This window comes from Schistocerca americana, chromosome 1 (assembly GCF_021461395.2).
Source record: "Schistocerca americana isolate TAMUIC-IGC-003095 chromosome 1, iqSchAmer2.1, whole genome shotgun sequence".
Classification (NCBI taxonomy): Eukaryota; Metazoa; Arthropoda; class Insecta; order Orthoptera; family Acrididae; genus Schistocerca; species Schistocerca americana.
Genome location: NC_060119.1, coordinates 691,026,396 through 691,052,459, shown reverse-complemented (window position 1 = coordinate 691,052,459; position 26,064 = coordinate 691,026,396). Strand labels below are relative to the sequence as shown.

At 38.9% G+C, this 26,064-nt stretch overlaps 1 protein-coding gene across 5 annotated transcripts in view; it reads right to left on the bottom strand.

The window, feature by feature from the left end:
* Positions 1-26,064, bottom strand: part of LOC124609238 — a 330,778-nt gene that overhangs the window by 114,617 nt on the left and 190,097 nt on the right. For all 5 annotated transcript variants that reach the window (XM_047140056.1, XM_047140059.1, XM_047140060.1 and 2 more), the window contains exons 20-21: positions 17,249-17,409; positions 2,788-3,015 (exon numbers count right to left, since the gene is read on the bottom strand). In XM_047140056.1, the coding sequence (XP_046996012.1) occupies positions 2,788-3,015; positions 17,249-17,409 (389 nt within the window). The remainder of the gene's footprint in view (positions 1-2,787; positions 3,016-17,248; positions 17,410-26,064) is intronic.

The window sequence follows — 26,064 nt, the reverse complement described above, 5'->3', positions numbered from 1 at the left end:
ACCTGGGACCGGACCGCAGCGACACACGGATGCACGCCAAGACCGTAGGATCCTACGCAGTGCCATAGGGGACCGCACCGCCACTTCCCAGCAAATTAGGGACACTGTTGCTCCTGGGGTATCGGCGAGGACCATTCGCAACCGTCTCCATGAAGCTGGGCTACGGTCCCGCACACCGTTAGGCCGTCTTCCGCTCACGCCCCAACATCGTGCAGCCCACCTCCAGTGGTGTCGCGACAGGCGTGAATGGAGGGACGAATGGAGACGTGTCGTCTTCACCGATGAGAGTCGCTTCTGCCTTGGTGCCAATGATGGTCGTATGCGTGTTTGGCGCCGTGCAGGTGAGCGCCACAATCAGGACTGCATACGACCGAGGCACACAGGGCCAACACCCGGCATCATGGTGTGGGGAGCGATCTCCTACACCGGCCTTACACCACTGGTGATCGTCGAGGGGACACTGAATAGTGCACGGTACATCCAAACCGTCATCGAACCCATCGTTCTACCATTCCTAGACCGGCAAGGGAACTTGCTGTTCCAACAGGATAATGCACGTCCGCATGTATCCCGTGCCACCCAACGTGCTCTAGAAGGTGTAAGTCAACTACCCTGGCCAGCAAGATCTCCGGATCTGTCCCCCATTGAGCATGTTTGGGACTGGATGAAGCGTCGTCTCACGCGGTCTGCACGTCCAGCACGAACGCTGGTCCAACTGAGGCGCCAAGTGTAAATGGCATGGCAAGCCGTTCCACAGGACTACATCCAGCATCTCTACGATCGTCTCCATGGGAGAATAGCAGCCTGCATTGCTGCGAAAGGTGGATATACACTGTACTAGTGCCGACATTGTGCATGCTCTGTTGCCTGTGTCTATGTGCCTGTGGTTCTGTCAGTGTGATCATGTGATGTATCTGACCCCAGGAATGTGTCAAAAAAGTTTCCCCTTCCTGGGACAATGAATTCACGGTGTTCTTATTTCAATTTCCAGGAGTGTAGTTGTTAATTAACAAATATGAAATCATAATTTAATAAAAGTAAAATCTTTTTATTTTAACTGCTATTTGCATGAAACTGAGAATATTCATGAAGAATTAAAATTTAGCTTAAGAATGCAAAATATTTAGTAGGAAGTAAAATACTTATTTCTTCTAGAGACTGAGCAGTAATACTGATGGATATAATTATCTTCATTTAGCAAAAAGGCATTTCAAATGTCTGTTACATAATTAAAAATGTTTTTATTATATATTATGATTCAATATTTATTAATTAACATTTCCATTTGTTCATAAATATGTAATTTTTTAAAAAAGTAGAAAAGAAAGTAACCTAGCAGTGATTACACTTTGATTATGCTATGTTCTGAGCTACCAAAGAACTGTTTAATAATATTGTAATGATTTATATTGAACAGCACTTGGAAATCTTCTAATCTTCAAATATGATTTTTTTCGAGTGGTGTGTTGCACTGCTTTAGGAAACTGATATCTGGACTCCGACACTCAAGTATTGTGTGTGTGAGGCAGTCCATAAGGTCCCCTTTTAAGTGCACAACAAGCTATCAAATGGAGTAAGAATGGAAACCAACAACTTATATGGCTTTTTGACTTAAAAGGCAGCAATAGTAGTATGTAAGTTACTTTGAATGGCAGAATGACTTGCCTCCAAGAAAGAGTGTCTTGCCATAATATTCCAACTCAAACAAGGCTTGTAGCTGCACATATGATGCACATGAGGAGCCAGAATATGAAAGAGGGTAAAAAGCAGCGAATATACCCAACTGCACATTGTTATGACAGCACAGGATGACCACACATTGTCCATACAGCTTTCGCTGCTGCACAGCTATTCTTGCAGCCTTTACTTTATGATCGAGCATCTCACAGATGTGAACCCATCTGTGTAAACTGTTTGATGCTGAATGCAGACATATACATGTACACTAGTGGCATGGACTGTGCAATTTCTACGGTCTAGAAGCTGCAATTGCCTAGACTGCAATGGACGTGGTGTGCTATATAACACGATGAACATAACCTAGGACTCTGCGTTGTTGAGATGCACGGTGTGCCAACAACGGCAACTGTTTGACCACAATTGTTTTACAGTGTGAGGTCCTGCAGAAGCCTTCATGAGAAACTCGGCAGAATGTGTTTTGATCATATATGAGAAGGACTCAGCAAGCATTCTGCTAAAAATGACCGATATTACAACTTCTTAGCCCTGCACTTTTGCCCAACACGTCACCCATTAAACATGTTTGGGACATGGTTGATTAGCAACTCACTTGTCGCAATCCTCTAGCAATCACTGTTGAGGCTTATGGCACCACCTACAAACCCCACAGGTGGAGAGGAGATCCACCAGACATATGAAGGTGCTCTCTGATTCTCTGTCATGATATTTTGGGCCTTTGAATGCAACAACTGTGGGCTTCATATCATACTGAAACCCCAAAATAAATGATCATGCATAGTTCTGCAATACTTATCAAATCTGTTGTACCAAATATACAGCATAAGATTAATTTCAGTTACAATTTTTGCGTATATTAGTTTACTATGCCATTAGATTTCACAGAGGGACTTCTGGACTTAAGGCTCATTATTGCAGGTAAGTTTTCCTTCTCTGCTGAGATCTATTTATCCTATCTTCTCCTCAGGCTGCACAATTGAAACAGAGCCCCATACAGGATACATCAGGTACAATAACTATTTGCTACATAGTTTTAACCACTATTAACAAAGCAAATTATCAAGGCATGTAAAAACTGACAATGTTTACCTGTATAATTTTATCTGCACTGGTGACAGAATTATTTTTGGTTCCATTTATTGGTAGTACTGCTGCAAGTGTGCCTATTCTCTCTCCTAACGAATCTTGTAATTTAATATTAAGTGATTCTTGTCCTTGTATTGGTTTTGAGAAGATACTCTGTAGCTTTGCTGTCTCCTCTGACAGCAAATTGTCTTCAGTATTTTCTTCACATCGCTTGTTTTCTTCACCAAGAGTCTGATCAACATTGGTAAGTATTTGAATTACTTGGAAGGAACTTTCATACTAGAATAGAAACTATATCCACTCTTTAACACTATAACACATGCATAAAGAAGCATTCAAAAATTTGAAGTTTCAACATGGCTTGACATGCAAGATCTACCATAAATGATTCATTCTTTTTCAAAGGTATATATTCTCCAAAGTATTACATGCCCAAATATAACTGACGCATGAACAGAACCATACACTCACCAAGTTTGCATTTTGCACTCTGCATATGCGCTATGAGTGCATCTCGGGCATACACTCACCAAGTTTGCATTTTGCACTCTGATATGCGCTATGAGTGCATCTCGGGTCACACAACAAGTATCTAAGTCGTAGTTAAGTTCGTTCTACACCTTATTTAACGACATCCTGTAAATGGTCATCACAGCAGCATTGGTACATTCTCTGAGCTGTTCCACTGTTCTTGGCAGTAGAGATATGTAAACATGGGCCTAATGTGCACTGAATGAAAAAAGTCACTATGCTTAAGTCAGGTGACTTGGGGGGGGGGGGGGGGGGGGGGGGGGTGAACAGAGTCACATAATCTTTACCACTACATGCAATTCAGCAATGGAAAAGTTCATCATTCAGGTAGACATCTCGTTGTAAGATGAAATTCTCAGAATCAGCAGTCAGTTGTGGAAACTAATACTACTGCAACATATCGAGGTAAGAGATACCCGTTACAGTCTTCTTGTCAAAGAAAAATGGTCCATACAGCTTTGTCTGTTACACTGCACAGAAAACATTAACTTTGGCAAATCTCATTCATGCACCACACTTTCATGATGATTTTCAGTGTGTCACACTCTCACATTGTGATGATAGACCTTTCCAGATAAATGAAAGGATGCTTCATTGCTGGAGGCGAAATATTCACCTCAAGCTCTTCCTGGAGTGTGACGCAGAATTGAAGATGCTGGCAATAACGTTCGGATTTTTATTTCTGCACAAGCTGCAGACAGTATAGTTTGAAAAGGAACTGCCACCATTAAAAAAAAACCACACACTGCTTGATGTGGCATTCCAAGTTTGTGGCTTGTGTAGATTGTTGCCTATGACACTTTCCCTCTCTTTCTACAAGGCTGCATCTGACAATTGGTTCTGTTTACAGAGACAATCATTGTCCCTAAATAGTCCACACCAAAGCACAATGCTCTGTTTACACGGCAGTTCTTTTCCACACTTCTTTCTGAATGCATGTGCGTGATTTCTAATGCCAATTGGTGGACACAACTGAACTTCTATGAGTTATGGTTCTATTCCTGTAGCAATCATATTTGTACACTGGAAAACATAAAACTCTGAAAATGAATGGATCATTTATAGTGGCAATGTATATGTAAATATACAATAAAGTAGTATACAAAATTTCACCTGCAAATACTGATAGAGCAGGAGTAATGCTACAGCAGTTAAAGAAATTATTGTCAAAACAAATAAAATGATATTCACGGACCTACAGATCAACCATATGCAATATAGGAAGGTGGATAAGTCCACTAGGGAGAAACTGAGCTACAATCTTATAACATCACAAACCATAGACCAAAAATCCTTTTGCAGTGCAGAAGTGCAACACATAATCGCATCTGAACAAAACCCGGACACCCATTTGTACTTATATAAATTAAATCATCAAAGCATAATACAACATGTAATTTCAGTTTTAGTATGTCTAAGATGTTTAAACAACTACAGGAATACATTAAATCACTGATGAAGGACTCCAAGAATCTTTGTGGAATGATCAAAGCACTAAATACTTCTGAAATGCACATGGTGGCAACCCCTTGGCACCACATCTTTAGTTACTAACATTACAGGTGAAGAAACGAGAGAATGGGAAATATTCTTATACATGACTCAATCAAATACTGTTTGCACTCTAGTTACTTCAAGTTATGCTGAAACTTCTCTGAACTTGGAAATGGTGTTGCAATGAATTCTCTTCTTTTGCACCTACTCACAGGTCTGTCCATGACAGCATTTTAAAAATAAAACTCTTGGATGAGTTCCACTCTAGTGGTGTTTCTACATTGATAATACATTATTCATATGATTGCAGGGGTAAGAGGAATTGTTTTAAGTTTTACAGGCATTTATATTGTATCCTCACCAACATCTATTTTATAGCAGAGTCTTTCCTTAACATGTTTGTTGTATATTTCTGGAGAGTGACTAGAGTAGGGACGTTAAACAAAAATCATTTAAAATGGTTCCAGCAACATATGGCATAAAAGACACTACGACAGAAGATGTTACAGCTAGGACTTACCAAAAAAGGATACAAGTAAATGAGAGAGAACATACAAATACAAGACTCATTAATTGCGCTGGTGAATTGTTCTGCAAGTTTTTTGCCATCGATCACAAGATAAATAACATTAAGGTCAGAGAAAGTTTCAGACAACAGCTGATATTAATGAAACACAGCACAAATTGAACAAAATGCAAACTTTAGAAAGGTGGACCTCAGAATAAAGGAACCCGTTTCCTTGGACATAACTGTCACACTCATCTTGGAAAATGAAATGGGCTGTAGTGCTCAAAAATTAAGACAAACCCATGGAGGAAGGAGAGTTCACCAATGTTCATATTGTTACCAAAGTGTTTAACATGACTGATAAATGAAAAGTAAGACTGGACCAAAACAGTAAACAGCACAAACTCAGGCAACAGTTAAAAGACTTCTAGTGATACACACTTCTACCTTTGAAATATTTTGCTGACTACTTGTTGTTGCAGGTGTAACCTCTATAGTAAACAAAAGCAGCAGCAATCTTCAACTCAAATCATATTCTGATAATTTGATCCCATGAACAGAGTTTTAACCAGAAATATAGGAAATAATTTCCTTAAGGAGATGGAAGACTGAACACTGGACTTCATGTGCTGCACTGGCCGAACACAGTAAGACATGGCAATGAAGTAAAAATGGTGAACAAAAGAATTTTTACAACCATATCATGCATAAAACTAGCAATTGTTACTGTCATTTTTGAGTTCGTGGGGGAAAATAACCTACCAACAATTTCTAAAACATTATGCTAACTAAATATCAATTTGTCAGTGCAAGCAAGTTTTGTAATAGAGTTGCAAGTTTAACTTTCAAACTTTTTGGTATGCACTTCACGGCAAAAAAATAAATTTTGTCACACTTAAGTGATGTTCCTCTTTGATCACAAGAAACTTTACACTGCATAAAGTAGCTGCTGGGAAATATTGAAGCTCATAAAGCTTACATTTAAACTCCAGGGATAAGATGAAATTAAATAACAACAATAATAATGTTCCTGACATGGTCTCATTAAGAGTTACTACTGTAGCTATGCAAATTCGATACATAAAACAGCTAATGCGGGTTTTTAAATGTGTACATATGTTTCTTACAAGCAATTTTTAAACGACTGTAACTATAAGTTTTCGGTCTTGTTCATGGCAAATCACCACCTCCATTGTTCAGAGATTCGTTACTTTCACTATTATTTTTATATCTCAACAAGGACTTTTCATCAGTATATTTATATGGAAGATATATACATATACAATGATGAAAAATACTTTGATATCCACTGCAGTTCATTATGAATACACCAGTCAAACACACAATTGTGCATATGGCCTCTTTTTTTGTTTCCCTTCATCCTCACAGCAAGTGATCCCCTTTCATTATGGAGTCTGAGCAGTGGCGGATGCATAGGAGGGGCGCATGGGGCGAGAATAATTGGCATCTAATTTACCTATGTTGTAACAACATAATAAAATGGATTGTGATGTAATACGAAAAAGAAAAGTAGAAACATCTGAAGATTCTGGTCACAATTCAGCTGCAGAAACACCATCAGATGTACAGGCACAGCCCAGCACGTCGTCGAAACTTCCACAACAAAGTTCATTGACTGATTCCTTTAATCCCAATGATTTGGCAATTATTTAGATATATTAGCGTCAGGAAATATTAATGATGATATAAAACACAAGCTTTCCACAGCTCCAACGACACCTGAAAAAGGTTATATCCTTCCTACTTCTGAGCATAAGAGGGGATGGGTTGAACACAGACAAGTGCAAAATAATCACTTTGAACAGTACCCGTGGCTGGTATTCTCACAAGTTAAAAAGGGACTTCTTTGCATTAACTGTTCAATTTTTGTGAATAATAAAATGGTCGAAGGAAAGAAATCTATTATTGCCAAGAAACATGTGACTGAACCACTAACAAAGTTTGCCAAACTTACTGGTAAAGATGGTGACCTTGAGAGCCACTCTCAGCTCAAGTACCACACTGAAGTGTCAACAGATGCAAAATTATTTTTGGCAATGGGAGACAACCGCGAACTTGAGGTCATAAATCAAATGTCAAGACAGAGAATGGAAAGCATTAGGGAAAACAGAGACTGTCTTGTACCTATAATAAAAACAATCATATTTCACAGAAAGCAAAATATTCCTCTGCTGGGGCATAGAGATGATGGGAGTCTATTAGAAAATAAATGATCATAAAAGTACAGTGAGTAACGAGGGAAACTTTAGACCTCTTCTAAGACTTAGAATTGACGCTGGAGATTTGTAACTAAAATATCACCTTGAGACTGCTAAAGCGAATGCCACTTACATAAGTAAACTAATGTGTAACAAACTAATTTCATGCTGTGAAACAGTGATTTTATGGAGAATCTGGAGGATATCACAGATTCTCATTACTACAGCATAATATTTGATGAGACTACGGACATAGTGCATGTTGCCCAATTGAGTTTAGCTGCAAGATATGTTGATGGTGACAACAAATTACACGAAAGATTTCTGGGTTTCATTGACATCCATAAAGACAATGATTGTAGTGGAAACATTGATGATGAACACCAAGAGAGTCTAGATGAAAAGTGTAGCATTACTGGTGAAGTATTAGGTACTATGATTCTAAAGAGAATGGAAAGCCTTTCTCCATCAAAGGAGATGGTTGCTCAGTTAATATGTCAGAATTGAAAGAAGCTGTGGCTACAATAAAAAAGAAAGCTAGCAAATGCGAAGTAGCACCGTGTCGAAGTCATCAGCTCAACCTTGCTGTCTATCGCATTTGCAATGTTATAAGTGTGAGAAACTCACTTGGTACTATTGAAGAAGTAGTATCATTCTTTGCAGTGTCTAGCAAGCGGTTCGCAAAGTTCTTAAACAAATACAGTGTTGAAGGGATAGAACAATGGCTGCCAAAGCTCTCTAATTGCGAGTTCATCATCACCCTGTTTACACTGAGTATAACATATCCAGTCAGCAAAATCTTACAAGATCCTAGCTTGGACATCACAATGGCAAAAGCAAAATTAGATTCTATGCTCAAGGTGTGCGACGGCATGAGTGCTAATGCTGATAGCCACTCTGCTCGTATTGTTGAAGAGGTGAAGGCAGTTATGGAAGAGTTAGAAGTGAAGATGAGTGTTCCTCGTCTTACAGGCAGACAAAGACAAAAATGTGATCATAATGATGATGGTATGACATATTGGAAAAGAACTGCTTTTATTCAAACACTGGACCATGTTACAACTGACATGAGAGAACATTTTGCTGAAGAAAATATTTATCATTTAAAATTCAACATACTTTTGTATTCACAACTACTGAAACATGATGGTAATGATCTGGAACATAACTGAATCAGTGCTTAACTGTACAACTGTTCTATGAATAAGAATCACTCTTTGTAATTAAAAAGACAGCAATGGGATAGATTCTTCAATACAAGCAAACAAGCATAAGCACGCTTAATGATCGTGGTTCTTCTGTTATGAAATCGTTGTCAGTTTGTCCTAGATTTGACTATCCTACTTTGCACTCATGGTACAAAATATTTGCCTGTTTAGCTCCATCTACTGCTACAGTAGAAAGAAGTTTTTCAACACTGCAGCATCCAAAGACATGACTGAGGTCAACAATGAAGGAGGATTGACTTAATTGTTTAGCTCTGTTGAACACGCACCCTGACATTGACTGTCCTATTGACAATGTAATTAGGAATCTGACAAGAAGAATAAACACACAAACTTCATCATTTAAGGAAGAAAACCACAACTGTAATTTTTTTGTATCGTAAGATGGCATTGTCTTGTATATGTGTATAATCAGTTTCAATAAAATTTACTTAAACTTTGCATGTGACTTGATTATATTTTATTACGGTAAAAGTAAAGGTAGCTCAAGATATCTATAGTGCTCCCTCCTTGAGGTTTTTCTGTACCCGCCACTGTGTCTGAGTGACCTGCCAGTTCTTTATAACCTTTCTCAACCTGCCTCTCTTTTCTCCCTGAGGATGTAATTTGCAGTTCCAAAAGTTGTTATTAGTGTTTTCACATTTGTGTGTGTCTATCATCAATATTTTAATTTTACTCTTGAAGGTATTACTACTGGCTATCCATTCTGTTTCTTTGTAATTTTATAGTATTAATTTTAATTATATTACAAATTAATACACCGATGTTAAGAGCTTTTGTGAGTATATTCTTCAACAGAGTAGCGGGAGTTCCCCCAACAGAAAATCAGTCATAACTCCACCACATTATCTACAAGATATTTAACATCCTCGTGCAGGTTATCAAACACAACTGTATCTGACTCATTTCAGGAATAATTTTATGTCTTTATACGTCTTTGCAGAGGTCATTTTGGTTCTTCTACTATCTTCATGCTTTTCATAATGTTTTGCCTATAGGTGTAGTCATGTGTATTGCATACGTGTCTGAACCAAGGCACTTCACTTCATTAATTCGGGAGAATGGATTTTCCAATTGAGGTTGTGAGCTATATATAGCACTAAAAAACTAAGCACCATTTGCTCCTTGTATTACACTGTTTTAATATACTGTTTTTATAGTTTGTGATATCATATGAGAAGTACTGAACTGAAAGTAGGTTGTAATGATAATCCACCAGAAATGTACAGACACTGGAAGGAAGAAAGAATTATCTCAAACTAGTAATTTAAGTGGTGAAATTTAATTCAAACTACAAGCGATTCCAATAAAAAAAGTGTAAGAGACAAGGAGTAGCAGATGAGACTGTAAGTAAATGTGAAATGTAAACAATACATCTATTACTGGGTTACTCAGTCATCCATTTACAATAAGGCTATATTTTAACATCAAATTTGACTGAGGCAAGGCAGGGGCTTTTTGTCTACATATGCAGGCATTTTATGAAGTGACTCAGTACACAAGAGTTAACTATGTAATGTTGCATGGATTGATTCTATTATCTACCATGATATTTCAAGCACAAGCCCCAATGACATTTCTAGTAAACGAAAACAATTTTATTTGTATATGAAGGCAAACAGGCAAAAGTAAGTGAATTTTTGATCATCAAAGCAGAAAGATATATGGATTTCCAGCATGCTAGGTTAATGATGGGACAGCAACTTGTGCTAACCAGCTTGCAGTAGAAAACAGCCAAAGTTGAAAGATTCAGTTTTTTATTTAATTGAAAAATGTTTGTGTCGTATGTCTATCCTGCCAATGTTCACAAAAAAAAGACCTTGACTTTGATATACACGTATGTACAGTCCTAATATGGTTTGCACGCTGGACAGAATATAACATTCTGTCTGACTGGATGATTTGAAAATTGGCTTGGGTATGCCAAAACTAGTCATCAATTAAATAAAAAAGTGGATATTGTAATTTTTGCTATTTTATACATCAAACCAAAAAGATACAAAATGTAACAAACTTTAAATCCAATGAGAATGTTTATTCTAAATCAAGAATGTTGTCGCAGTGAAGTTCATAAGGAGCTCCCAGTGTTTCATGCACATCAATATATTTTCATTGATGAAAGTAGTGTAGTTGAAAAGATAGTCTGCTTTAATCAATTTATTCCATCCAAATATAACTTATATGGAATAAAAACATTTACATTAAGTGAATGTTACAATGTCTTTTTCATTGTGCATCCACACGCAACATCAAAAGCTGAACCAAATGATATGGAATAAAAGTGGTGACACCGCAATAGCATGACACACAAAACCACGTTTTGCATCTGCTCAGCATGATAACACCATGAAACCATTCCATCGGCACAATGTAACTACTCTAGCCAGCAGTGGATAGACTAGGGAAGCCAGGGAGTTGGACCCCGGAAGAGGAAAGAAAACATACTCAAAATGCAGGTCAATCTATGGGGAAAAAGAAAGCCCAAACACTGAGTAGAGATAGGAACAGAGAAAAGCACAAAATGCAGCCACTGTCAATGACTGACTGAACAACTAGCACGCAAAGCAAGAGAATAGTGTGGTGTGAAGGTCAGGTCCAAGACGGCCAATGTCAGCATAAGAATTGACAGACTGGTCTATTACTGCTGGCATGTAAATGCCTGGGTCAGTGGTTCCACACATACAATGCTCTGTAACTGCAGTTCGTGACAGTTTGTGGCACTATTCTGACATGAAACCCATGCCATTCAATCTGGCTTCGTATTGATGTCCAATGGTGGGGATACCACATCCCTTCCCCATAAAAAGGCTGAAAATGGCCAGGCTTTTGTCAAGACCTCCACTGCCAAACCAGAGAGAGTGTGAAATTTCCTGGCAGCAGGTCTATCACCAAAGTAGGCAATGGCGATGCAGCTGTCTCTGTGGGAATGTTGGAAGATTGTGGAGGCTGGTGTAAAAGCTGGTCTGCCGGCGTTGGCAGAGGCGAGGGCTCATCGACGGGCAAGTGAGGAAAGCAGGGCACTGGTTAAAAGTCCATGGTCTCTACATCAGGATTCGCAGAAACAATCGCCGTCACATGCTATTCCATAGGCGGACATAGGGCAGCAGAGAGGGAGCCTCCTACCAGAAAATGTTGTGACCAACCCTGTTGCCCAGCTGGCACAGAGACAATGGTGTTGTGGAGCCAACAGATCGTGGACACAACTGATTAGAATGATGGGACAGCTGCTCCTGACCGACATCCACCACAAACCTACCACAAACAAATGGCAACTTTTGTGGCCTACTACTACACATAACAGCCATCTCAGCTGCAAGCTGAAAGAATGGGCCCAAATGGCAGCACCATGAGGAAACCATGACAGATCATAACAGTCCACACCATGTGACAAGGATTGCAACAAATCTAGTAGATACCATAGCCGGCACTCACCCAAATGTTACACAGAATTGTACCCGTTAACTGGTGTCATCAAGAGTTGCACTTCTGTGTTAGAAGATGGGTGTAACAGAAAGATAGTCAGAAGCCAGATACCACTGCAAATGCAAAAATCTTCTACCTCCTGCAACACAAATTGCTGACCTTTATCAGATGCATGGATCCAGGGGAGTACTTGATAGCAAAAATGACTGACAATGTGACTATAGCTCCTGCTGACATAGTAGAATACAGTTTCACAACATATGGAAAACACATGCTTCCCAAAAAAGGAGTTCAAAGAGCCGAAGTGCACCCTGCCCCAAGAATGATCTGGGACTAGCAATGGGGAAAAACTGACACGGTGGCACAGCCTGGTTCTGTGCACAGTCAGCTTAAGCTCACACAAGATGTTCAACAGCACAATCTATTGCTGGCCTGTGGACATGACACTGTGCCAAAGCTTTAAGATGAGACTTATCCCACTTCAATGATAGCAGAAGATGGAGCGAGTGAGGATGTCATGCATAGCAGCCACGGTGGCACTTACCTTCTGCACCATCGAAGGGAAATCCAGCAATTTCTGCTGCAAGGTATCATCCAATCGGCAAACTAGAGTCTCCTGTTGATTGAGCTCCAGATTAGCTCCCACCGGCAATTACAATAATGCATCTGTGTAGCGTGCTGGGTGGTGGACTGCAGCAAATGTGACAGCAATAATTACTGAGAAAGTGTGTCCACCCCTGAATTCTGTGGGGAGTCGCATCTGGTAGCTTAGAATGAGGGTCAAACAATGAAATCAGTGGCTTATGGTTGGTGAGGAGTAGGAACTTTGCCCCATGCAGAGAAGCATGAAACTTTTTAGGTGCCTCCTTTTTCACATTTCAATAGTTGCATTGCTGAAAACACCTTTGGTGCTCAGTGCCACCTTTGTTCCAATGTGACAGCATACTAGGGTGCATCAGCAGGCAGGTTTAACAGTTTACCCAGCATAAATGAAGCTGAACAGTGAACAGAGCACAAACATTGCTTGAGGGACTGAAAAGACCACTGACAGTCTGCAGAGAATATGAATTCAATGCCATTTTTGCGAAGCGAGGTAAGAGGAGAGCGGATTTTTACAGTCTGGAAGACAAATTTAGCATAATATGAGGCCTGTCTAAAAAGAAAAAATATCTTGAATAACTGACAGGTTTGGGACACTAATCCCCTTCAAAGTCGGCCCCTTGTGCTTGCACACACTTAACCCACCGATCCTTCCACTGCCGGAAACACCTCTGGAAGTCTTCTTTTGGAATGGTGTTCAACTCCATCATTGTGTTCCGCATTACCTCTTCTCAACTCTCAAAACGTGATCCTTTCAGTGGCGTCTTCAATTCTGGAAACAACTAGGAGTCGCATAAGCTATGTCTGGAGAGTAGGGAGGTTGCCGAATGGCTGTAATTCCATGTTTGGCGAAGAAATTTTGGATCATGTGGGATGAATGTGCGGGGGCTTTGTCATGATGCAGCAGTCAGTTTTTCACCATCCACATGTCTGGTCTTTTGCACCGAACTGCGTCATGGAGTCACCGGAGAACATCTTGATAGTACTCCTTTGTCACTGTTTGTCCTTCTGGTGCTTATTCGTGATGTACAATTACACGGACATCAAAGAAGGCAGTCGGCATCACCTCAATTTTGCTTCGCACCTGCCGCACTTTCTTCAGCCTTGGAGACTTGGGATGCTTCCATTGCGACGACTGTCTTTTTGTTTCTGGGTTGTACCCATACACCCATGACTCATCTCCAGTTATCACGGTGTTCAGAAACCCAGGATCAGCATTGGTGGTGTCCAGAAGGTCCTGTGCAATGTCAAAGCGCAGGGCACCTTGTTCCAGCAACAACAACTTGGGCATGAATTTCGCAGCCACATGGTGCATGTTCAAATCATCACGCAAAATTGCATGTGCAGAATGTTTACTCACTCCAACCTCTTGGGCAATCTCCTGCATGGTCAAACGACCATCTACCATCACCACATTTTGCACCCTCTCAACAGCAGCTGCATTTTGAGCAGTTTGGGGCCTGCCAGAACACTGGTTACTCTCTGCTGATGTGCACCTGTTTTTGAATCAGTCGAACCACTCCTTAATTTGTGTTACACCCATCGCATCTTCTCCAAACACCTATGAATCTTACAAATTGTTTCGCTTTGAGAATCACCAAGCTTTTGACAAAATTTGATGCAGTATGTTTGCTCAACACTTTAAGTCATCTTGAGAGAGTCAGTAATCTGATGAACATGTTGTGTAGCACCTCACCTAGCTACCGATAGGCAGCGACTGACACACTGGAAAGCAGGGACAAAATTCACGCATGTGCATAAAGATCTCTTCCTTTACTGAGTACAGTGGTGCTGCTCTATCGTCCCTATTTTGCGCCGGAAAATCAAAGGCCGATACTTTTTAGACAGACCTCGTAAGAAATCCTGTCCGGAAAGGACTGCATCTCCTTCAAGTTCTTGAGCACCAAAAGGTTGATGATAGCCCCGGATTTCTTGTCCTTAAGGACGAGGCCATCATTGCTAACGACACATCCCAAAAAAAATTGTGTCTTTGGGGAAAAAATACAATTTTACAATTTTAAATGAAGGCCATTCTTCAGATGCCACTTGAAAACCATCTGCAAATTTCACAAATGTTCCTCTTACATGGATCCTGAGACTCACATGTCACTGAGGTACTTGGTTCAACAGCGAATGTCATGAATCAACTGCTTCAAATATCACTGAATCGTGGGGTAGACGAAATTCCAAAGAGCAAGCAATGAAACTGGCACAGCCTGAAGGGTGTGGGTTGGGTTGTTTAGGGAAGGAGACCAGACAGCGAGGTCATCAGTCTGATCGTAATAGGGAAGGATGGGGAAGGAAGTCAGCCGTGCCCTTTCAAAGGAAGCATCCCGGCATTTGCCTAGAGCGATTTAGGGAAATCACGGAAAACCTGAAGGATATGTCGAGCACTAAGAAATACTGCGAAGTTGCGTCCAATGGAAACTGCAACTACGTGTTGTGCAAGGCGATGCAGGAATGGGTTAGGAATCCACGACACATTGCGCATTTAATGTCTGTTTAAAATTACCGCAAAGGCACATGGCACCATTTAGCTTCTGAACCACCATCAATGCAGTGACTAGACAAAGTAGTAGAAACAACATCGAATTCTTGCTAACACTGCATGGCCTTGACCTTGTCACGCACATCGAAGAGAACTGTGCGGGGGCAACAAAATTTACGGTATTGCTGACAGCTTATGAGTGTCTTGGGGCTTGAAATCTTCTGCCCGACCTAACATATTCTCAACCAGCTGGCCATACAACCGCAATAATGAATCCAAACCCTGAAAGAGGAAGTTAAGGGGAGCCTCACACATTCATTATTATTGTCAATATATCGATTTAATGACCATCTGAGGGTGAGTATTGTCATATTGTAAATACTAGAAATACTGATGAACAGTACTGATGCCAATTAAAGTACTCTTACTATTATCAATACGTACTGAGCGCGTGATGGAGAGCTTTATCAATCTGATAATTTGCCATTCTGTTGTTCAGATTTTTCCAATTTGGCTTCTGTATAATACATATGATAAATGCTATGTTTAAGAGATTTAGACTTTTAAACTGAACAAAGAAGTGATGACAATTCATTTAGTTTAACCAAAACAACCTCCACCTATGTCATCAATCACAAAAAGTACTTTTGGACAAATATTTAAGACGTTTTTGCCAACAGTGATTGAAATCTTGTGAGTTAATATCTGCAAACATTCAGATGACCTGCCTGCGGGGAAAAAAATGGCAAAACTACTCTTGGTTGCTTTTTGTCTGTACCTGCTTATCTTCTTGTTGTATTTGTTTTTCTTCTCTTTCTTGCATTAGTATTTGTAAATAATTGTTGGACATCATAGATGTATTAGAATGCTGCAACTATTGGAATTACAGATAATTTACAATGAATTAGTTGCAACTAGTTGCTTTTATAGTCGTTTACTTTTCCATGATGATATCTCAAGATGCCTGTCATCCGTTCTTGAGGTGTTTACATTTATTTGTGTGTTGTGAACATGGTTTTTTTACTAATGGTGCTGCAGAATTTTGCGAGACAGCTATTGTAAAATGTCATAAGCAAAGTGAGAATGTTCATTACGTGTGAATAGATATAAACATCTGAAGATGGGTGAACATAAATGAATGTACTCTCAAAAACGTATTTTGAGGGATAATTTGTTGGCATGGTGAGTTGGATAGGGTGCGTTTCACATTGGTGCATTACTTCTTACACATTAATGTCACAGACACTGCTGTTTTGACTTTATGTGCAAGCAGTACTGCTGTCACGTCACTTGATGAGTCACTCTGTGAGCTTAAGTAATGTGAATCAGGCCCATGGTCACCAATTTTCCTTTTTTTTTTAGAAGGAACATTCTGGGGGGGGGGGGGGGGGGGGTGAAGAGTGAATAATCATTTTGTTTGAAACAGATGCAAGCCAAGAAACCATGCTACTGTAAATGATGAAACATATTATTATGAGTTTTACCCTGTTTGCATGTGGTTTCATGCATATCCTTTCGAAAGTCATTTCTTCTATGTTTTTCAGTGTCTACATTTTGCTACAGCTCCTCAAATAGGAACATTTGGTTACAAAATCTAAGTACTCACTTCAAGTATAGCCTTTATATTGAATGAGCTACATACTTTCATCCAGACTAATATAATTTGTAATATTCTTAGTGCCATTAACAGAAAAAAGAACTTAAAACAGCATAGTACTTGAAACTGGGTACAGGAGAAGGAATAAATCTGGTGTAGACTAATGGACCATGTGGATACAAATGATGCATTACTTCAAGGATATAAATTTATTCAGGGCCAAATTTGCATATGAAAATCCTCATTATTCACTTGGGATTTGAGAAAATTGTGAATGGGTGAACCAATATGTTATAATCATCAAACAAAATCTATGGCAATTACTATTTCTAATAGCAGACAATCATATCTACTATAAAAAAAAGCAGGTTTTGTTACCTTTTCCAATTCTCCTGGAGTCTGCTTCATTATATCCTCAACATTTGGTTCTTCAGGAAATACACAAGTTTCAGCAGATGATGCTGGCTCTGTAATGTCTAATGGCAGCTCTAGTGATGAAATGTCTATGATTTTAGTACTGTTGTTCTGTTCAGTCATAGCTGGCAAAAAAATCACAAGAAACTATTATAGGCCTGTGACACAATACTATGAACAGATACACATCTCCAAGACAAACAACTGTCATAGATACTCTCGTAAGTTGATGAAATCATGTTGGCTACAGAAAACAAACTTTATTCCAAAGGCCATATACAGTAACAAGACAACCACCTAGCACGATACAGCCTTCAATCAAAGACGTACATGAAGGGTACATTCACCTAAATGGTGAGCATCTAGGAAAACTTAGGCACCATGAAAGCATATTTGTATAATTGCGTCATCAGCTGCTGTAAAAAAAATTATTAAGTTGCTACCAATTTTATGTTATATACATGGACCAACTCTCAGCACACGTTAAAAGTTCATTATAGCATTTTGATTTCTGATGCATTCCACACTGTTGGCATATTATTAAGTTAAAAGGGAAACCATCAGATGTTAATATATACCAATAACAAAGTCTGCTATCAGAAATCATCTGCACTTCCATTGCACAAGGTGGCAAATATATCTTCTTTAAGACCTGCTTAAGTTATTCTCAATCTGTTCACATTGCAGCATACCAAAGTCTTCATTCCTGTGAAGATGGTTAACATGTTCACCTTGTCTGCTGGCTAATATTTAGCAGATCCACTATATAACTCTATTTACAGTGAGCCCAACGGCCACCAACAACATGAGAACAGCAGTGTCCACAACATAAGTGACAAAGAGTACCATAAGCAGGTCTTATAGGAGATATGTTTGACAGTTTGTGAAACTGAAGTGCAGATATGTCCATACAGTTAAAGTGTAACAACAGTGGAGGTTAACATCGAGGAATGAGACTTGTTGGGTTGATGAGAATTGGATCAAAGCAAATGAGGGAGAAGGTGTTGAGATCCTAGAGAAGTGTGGATAGTGTATAAATATGGTTATGGTGAGATAAATGTACTAACAGATCTTGGATCATATGGAATGACCGATACTGTATTTGAAACACACAAAACAGAAATCCACTACTATACAGCAACATAAAAATGTCTGACTGACAAGTTATATAATCACTTAATGTAATTATAATAATGATTATGGACTTCTCAAGAAAGATAAATAATTATTTGCATTTTGTTAATGAAATGTATGTCATAAGGATGATTTTGCATAAATAAGATCGATATATGATAGTAATTTCTTTGCTACATGCTGTTAGAAGTAAATACTGATTTTTTTTTTGTTCAGTTGGTTGTAATAGTTTGAAGTGTGTGGATGGAGAATAAGTTGTGCGTGTTTTTACTAATTTGTATTGTGAAGCAAAATGACTGAAAATATATGTCTAATTCTCCAGAAAGTCCACCAGTGTACTTTTATTTTTGATAGAAATTACCCAGTCGTCCTTTTAATGATTACAGAATGCTAAACCAAAGGCAGGAAATGGATACTGAGCCATCAACTCACAAGGAAGAGCAACAAGAAAGATATTATTAATGAAACTGGTTATTTAAATTCTACCGTCACTGTCTCTCACTGCAGTGTGTCATTGTTACATTGTGGCAAGTGCTGTAAAAATGTGACCTGCCACCCAAATTAGTAACTTACTAATTTGCATCGTCCGGGATTTTCTGACAGTGAAACATGAATAATGTGTTGGAATATTTTTCTTGTTGCAGATTAAAAGATATTATGAAAAATTTTTGTGAACAACTGAGCAGATATGAATCACAGCTACAAAACAGCAACACAACAAAAAGGAGTTCGTAAACAAGAAGACAAAAAAGGATGAAAAATAAAAAGTAAAGTGAATAATTAACAATGTTGACCTCCAACAGCAAAGTTGAGTACTGGAAATATTATTTTTGGCGAAGTGATTCGTTGCACAATTATTAACAATGGTAGTCACTGAAGATTCTGGTACAGTACAGGGTAATACAGACATGGGAGACTTATACAGTGTAGCAAAACCAGAACAGAAAAACTTACGTGTCAAACCTGAAAAGCAGGAAAAACAAACTGCTGAATTAAAACAAGGTGATTATAATGATATATGTAACATGCTGTCATTGTTAATAAAAATGTGCAATGACAGTCAGTTAATAAAAATGAGTATAGAACAGTTTGCAAAAATAAATGAGTAACTTGAAAATCATGAACAAAAAAGTAAGAACCAGTTCACAAAAATTGGCCATTCAATAGGAACATTATTTGATTACACTGGTAAAAATACTGCTCAATTAAATGATATCAATCAAAAAATTGAGAGGTTAGGTGGTCAAGTAAAGGGTGTGTAGTCTAAAATGAAAGAAATTAAACTAAAATTCAACAATGAAGTAAAAAATGTCAAAGATGAGAGTACTGAAGATAGAAAACAAACAAAATTGCTTTCAAAAAAGTTCACGAGGAAATAAGTACTGTGGACAAAAATGTAAATAGTCAAATTTCTATTTTGCAAACTATTGTTGACACCAAACTGGCATTTGTCGAAATTAGTTTTATTGAACAGGCGAATACAGTAGGCAGTAAATATGCACAAAATGCAAAATTAAATAATAACAAAACTATCATCCTAGAAAGTAGTGTTTCTGTCTTGTGTAAAAAAGTTGAAGAATTGTCTAATGATGTAATTAATTGAAATTTTGTTAACAATATTGTTTCCAGGTGTTGCAACATTCCAGTAAAATACTTTCCAGGTGAAGGTAGTTTACATCCTGTAAATCTTCTGCAGCATTGCAGAGATTATTTTGTGTCTAATATGACTGATGATAAGAAAATCAAGTTTGTTAAGAAGTTTCTGGAAGGTGAAGCATGAAGGTGAAGGTGAAGCGTAAAGCTGGGCTAATCAGTATCCTAATGATGATACAACCTATGTAGATTTTGAGAAAAGATTTTTAGATAAATATTGGTCAGAAACCGAACAAGCTAGAATAAAAAGTGAATTTCTCAACTGACCAAATTAAAGGGAAGGGTGTACTAATATAAAGGAGTTTTGCAAAGTCAATTAAAAAAATTAGCTCATTTGAGCAAACCTTTTGATGAACTCACCCACATTGATGCTTCAAAAAGGAGGTTACCAGCTGAGGTACAGTGGGACCTAGTCTATGGGTCATATGATGCACTAGACGAGTTTTTAAAATATGTAGACAAGCTATTACTTGTGACAGTCCTTTTGTTGTGATTATCTGCGACTCAGCATCTCTGCTATATAGTTAGTAGCAACTTTCCTTTTCACAATATTGTTACTTTCCATCTTGGATTTTCCATTGATTGAAGATGTTTGTGATATTATTGAATACAATAAATCCAAGGTAAGTGGTGATTAGTATAGTAATGAGAAAGAAAAGTATTTCGTTTGTTTTAAAGAAGAACTGGAGGCATTAGGTATTAGTAAGGAAATATGTAGTAGTGGTTATAATTCTGTACAGATACCCAAGGACACTGTTAAAGGATTAAAGGATGTTAATGACAGTATCACAGCAAACAAAACTCTTTTTAATTTCTATATATGATCACACTAATTCAGTTACCAGTTATGACAGTGAAAGCAGGCTGCTTAATGTTATGAATGAGAATGACTCTTTTTTACATAATATGTGGTTAAATAGTGATTCTATTGATAATATATTTCCAGACTAGTGGAATAAAATTAAATACGTTATTGTAAAACAACTTAAGGACAAGTACCACAGTGCTGAACAAAGTGAAACAGGTAAGTGTATACTGATTGATGGAATTCTCAGTGTCAGTGATAATGATGTCTGGGTTAATATCATGAAAGTGTTCCAGGCAATGAAAATGGTAAGAATGACAATGATATTAGAGGATTTAGTTTTATAGGGATAGAAGATGATTGTTATTAGAGGATGTTAAAAAACTGAAAAATGTACTGAAGTTTGCTGTCCGTTCATTAAGGTCAGAATAGGATCATGGTAAAGCAGGTGTCTTGACGACACAGGCAGCCAATTTCAGAAGTGTCTGAACCTTTAAGTAAGATGAAAACATAATGAGGACTACATGGAATTACCTGTAATTGGAGTAAGGATTGAAGGTGCAAAATAACTTTTACAATTGAGGGAGTGACTTTTAGACATGGATTTTTAACAATTCAAGATCTTTTTGAGGGTCTTCTCCTTGGCATGACATGGATAGTTAATGTGAATGCAGGTTTTGATTGGAGAGGGCAAAACTTGATTATCAATGAACCTGATGGGGATTGTATTTGTACTAATTTTATGAAATCATCTATACCTTATAAGGAGGGTAAAATAAATAGTACACAACATTTAAAAGACAGTGGATTCATAGTCAAAGATATACCAGGATTAGATACAGAGGAAGCAGAATTTAAAGAACTTGTACACACCAAGATTTGAGAAGTAAAAGGGTTAACTGACAATCAGAAATGGGCATTGGAATCTTTGTTGCAGAAGTATAGTGATGTGTGTAGTAATATTCCAGGTATAGTGAGTGTATATCAGTGCCCTTTACAGCCAAAACCAGATCAACCATTTTCCATAAAGCCATATTGTTTACCTACAGCTAAGAGAGTTGCAGTTGAGAAAGCGTTTCATACAATGGAAGTCTGTGATATCAATGAGAGAAGTGTTCGGCCATATAACAAGCCATTAGTCACTGTTTCAAAAGTAGATGGAGGAGTGAGATTGGTTCTGGATTCTAGGCATCTGAACAAGTATTTGTACACGGAAACAGATCACCCTGAAAACACTGATGAACTTTTACACAAATTTACAAATATTCAGATAATGTCCAGTTTAGATATAACTTCTGGATTTCATAAGGTATCTTTAGCTCCTGAATCTCAAAGATACTGCCTTTCTTTACAATGGTAGATTTTACCAATGCTGTGTAGTACCTATTTGTTTGAACTCACCTGTAGCCGAGTTTATAAGAGTGTTAGATTATGTACTTGGCCAAGATCTGGTAGGATAACTTACCATTTATGCAGGTAACATTTTGATAACTGGACAAAGTTTGGAAGAGCATTTAGAACTGCTGAAGCAGGTATGTGAAAAATTTAGACAAGGAGGTATGACTCAAACTAAAAAAATGTAAATTTGTCGTCCCTGAACTAAAATTCTTAATCATGTAATTACGAAGAAAGAAATCTTGGTAGATCCTCATAAGATTAAATCAATCTCAGATTTTCCAGCACCATGTAGTAGAAAAAAAATTGAAGTCATTAATGGCTTATGTGGATTTTATCAAAATTTGTAAGTGGGCGTAGTTTGAAAGCATCCTTTTTAAGCAACTTACTTAAAAAGAACAGCAATTGGGTTTGGACTCAAGAATGCCAGGAGGCACTTGAAAACACTAAGAAAGAATTAAATAATCATAATTTGTTACGCAGAGCAGATTTTAGCCTACCAATTTGCTTACACACAGATAGTAGTGATTATGATTTGGGAGCAGAACTATTTCAGGAAAAAGAAGTTAAAGGGGAGATCATACATGAGGCAATAGCATTTGTAAGTAGAATGTTGTTAAAAGATGATAAATCTTAAACAGTTACAGAAAAAGAATTATTAACTATTTATGAGCCATTTATTAAATTTAGGACCTATTTGTTGGGACATAAAGTAATTACATATTTGGACCACAAAGCATTAAGCTACGTACAGGAATGTAGACTATATCACAATAGACTTACCAGATGGGGAACGTATTTACAACAATCTGATTATGAAATTAAATATAGTAAAGGTGTAGACAATATTGTTGCAGATGCTTTGCCAAATATGCCATGGGGCAAAAGTAATGAAAATTTTGATCAAAATGGAGAAAGAGTTTAAAATCAGATATATGAAGGGTATACATGACGAGACAATTATCAGTGCAATGTGTAACAAAATTAGAAGGAGCCAAAACCATGATTCAAACTGGATTTTAGTAAAGAGTTGTTTAGGCAGAAGAGGTTATGAAAAATTGGACAGGTATTATAAACCATACAAAGGGACACTGGGTTCTAAACCCACTGTGCTCTTCTTTTTTTAAATCTGGGGTTTATCCTATTTATGTCACTACAACTTCTGTGGATGAGCTTATCTGACAGTGAAGCCCCTGCCATGTCACAAAAAACACCTTGCAAAATAGGGCAAGTAGTAATTTTTGTTGTAGCATATTTTTATATGCTGAGGGTTCAATGTTCTGCATGAAAGGTAAATTTGGAAGTAAGATGTTGTAAAATGTTATTACACAAAAATTTCATTGGTGTTATGAGAAAAAGGAATATGTTCCCAACTAAGTACATTAATTTTGCCCTGTTATCTAAAGTATTTTGCTTTATTTTCTTTAAAGCACTTCAAATAACTCTATATGGATTAAGATGCTTTCTTTCGGTCATATAAATGATGGTATATAAACTTTTTCATGAGATGCAAGTTCTATTGTCATGGCAATATGATAAAATTACTGTTATATGTACCATCTTTGCTTATCCCATATGTGTTATGTAATATTTGGCAATAATTTGAGAGCTACAGTGTAGGTAAAAGGTCAGACTTTGAAATTGTTTTGAAAATTTACGAGAAAAGAACTTTGTAAAGTGAAATTTGCTCTTGACCTAATTTGAATGAACCACTGATGCTAAGGTAACCAAAATGCTGTATATTACGTAATAAAGAATCTAGGACTATTCATTTGTTATACTCCAAAACTTGTTAGCATAACCAGTTTTATTATATTGTATCAAAATGTTTCTCACATTGTATGCTTTCAAAATTTTTGTGGGCTATTGTAATAAAACAGGTTATAGTGAGATAAATGTACGAATCGATCTTGGACCATATGAAACGACCGATACTGATTCAAAACATACAAACCAGAAAGCCACTACTACATAGCTACACAAAAATGTTTGAACGACAAGTTATATGAACACTCAATGTAATTATGATGATGATTATAGACTTCTCAAGAAAGATAAACAATTATTTGTATTTTGTTAACTAAACGTTTGTTCCAAGGATGAATTTGCATAAATAGATCACTATATGATAGTAATTTCATTGCTACATGTTGTTAGAAGTAAATCTTTGTCTTTTGTTCAGTTGGTTGTACAAGTCTAAAGTGTGTGGATGGAGAACAAGTTGTGTGTGTTTTTATTGATTTGTACTGTGAAGTGAACGACTGAAAATATGTGCCTTATTCTTCAGAAGGTCCACCATTGTACACAAATTTTGTTAGAAGCAACTTAATCAACCTCTAGACAAGCATAAAAAGCTAAACCAAAGAAAGGAAATAGATATCGAGACATCAGCTCACAACAAAGAAGAGCAATAAAAAAGTTGAGTATTATTAATGAAACTGGTTATTTACACTTGACCATCACTATCTCTCACTGCAGTGTCTCACTATCATAGTGTGGCAAGTGCTGTAAAAATGTGACTAGCCACCCCAATTAGTAATTTATTACAAAAATTGATAAATCTACTTTGGGCAACAAGAGGGTGGATATGGTCAGAGTAGGGAATCTTTACAGTTGGCCCAGATCATGAAGCTGTCATCAGTAAATGGCAACCAGGTGACAGGTTTCAGATTCTGGGTGGTTAGGAAGGCTTCCTCTAAACTCTCCAGCAACAGAACAGCGTAACATGGTACCATTGAAGTGCCCATGAATTTGTTTGTAGATAATGTCTTCAAAGGAGAAGGAATTGCGGGTGAGGATAATGATGGGTGAGAGGGGGAGGGGAAAGAGGGGGAGGGGAAAGAGGGGGAGGGGAAAGAGGGGGAGGGGAAAGAGGGGGAGGGGAAAGAGGGGGAGGGGAAAGAGGGGGAGGGGAAAGAGGGGGGAGGGGAGAGAGGGGGAGGGGAAAGAGCGAATGGTGAAGGGAGGGGGCGAGGGGAGGGGGGCGAGGAGAGGGGGCGAGGGGAGGGGGCGAGGGGAGGGGGCGAGGGGAGGGGGCGAGGGGAGGGGGCGAGGGGAGGGGGCGAGGGGGAGGGGGCGAGGGGAGGGAGCGAGGGGGAGGGGGCGAGGGGGAGGGGGCGAGGGGAAGGGGGCGAGGGGAGAGGGAGGTTGCAGGGGAAGAGAGGGGGGCAGGGGGGGAGAGAGGGAGGAGGTGGTAGGGTAGAGGTGTCAGGGGAAGAGATGGGGGGAAGAGAGGGGGCGGGGGAGAGAGAGGGAGGAGGTGGTGGGGTAGAGGTGTCAGGGGAAGAGATGGGGGGAAGAGAGGGGGCGGGGAGAGAGAGGGAGGAGGTGGTGGGGTAGAGGTGTCAGGGGAAGAGATGGGAGGGGAAGAGGTGTCAGGGGGAGGGGAAGAGGTGGGAGGATCAGAGATCGAGGGGAAGAGGTGGGAGGGGAAGAAGTTAGAGGGCGAAGGGGTGGGGACGGCGGGGTGAGGGTAGAGGGCGAGGGGATGGGGGCGAGGGGACGGGGGCGAGGGGCCGGGGGTGAGGGGCCAGGGGCGAGGGGGAGAAGAGAGAGGGGCGAGAGAGGGGGAGAAGAGAGGGTAAGGAGAGAGTGGGGCGAGAGAGGGGGAGAAGAGAGGGTAAGGAGAGAGTGGGGTGAGAGAGGGTAAAGGGAGAGAGGGTAAGGGGAGAGAGGGGAAAGAGAGTGGAGAGGGGGGAAAGAGAGGGGAGAAGGGGGAAAGAGAGGGGAGAAGGGGGAGAGGGGGGAGAGAGAGGGGAGAGGGGGGAGAGAGAGGGGGTGGGCAGTATACACA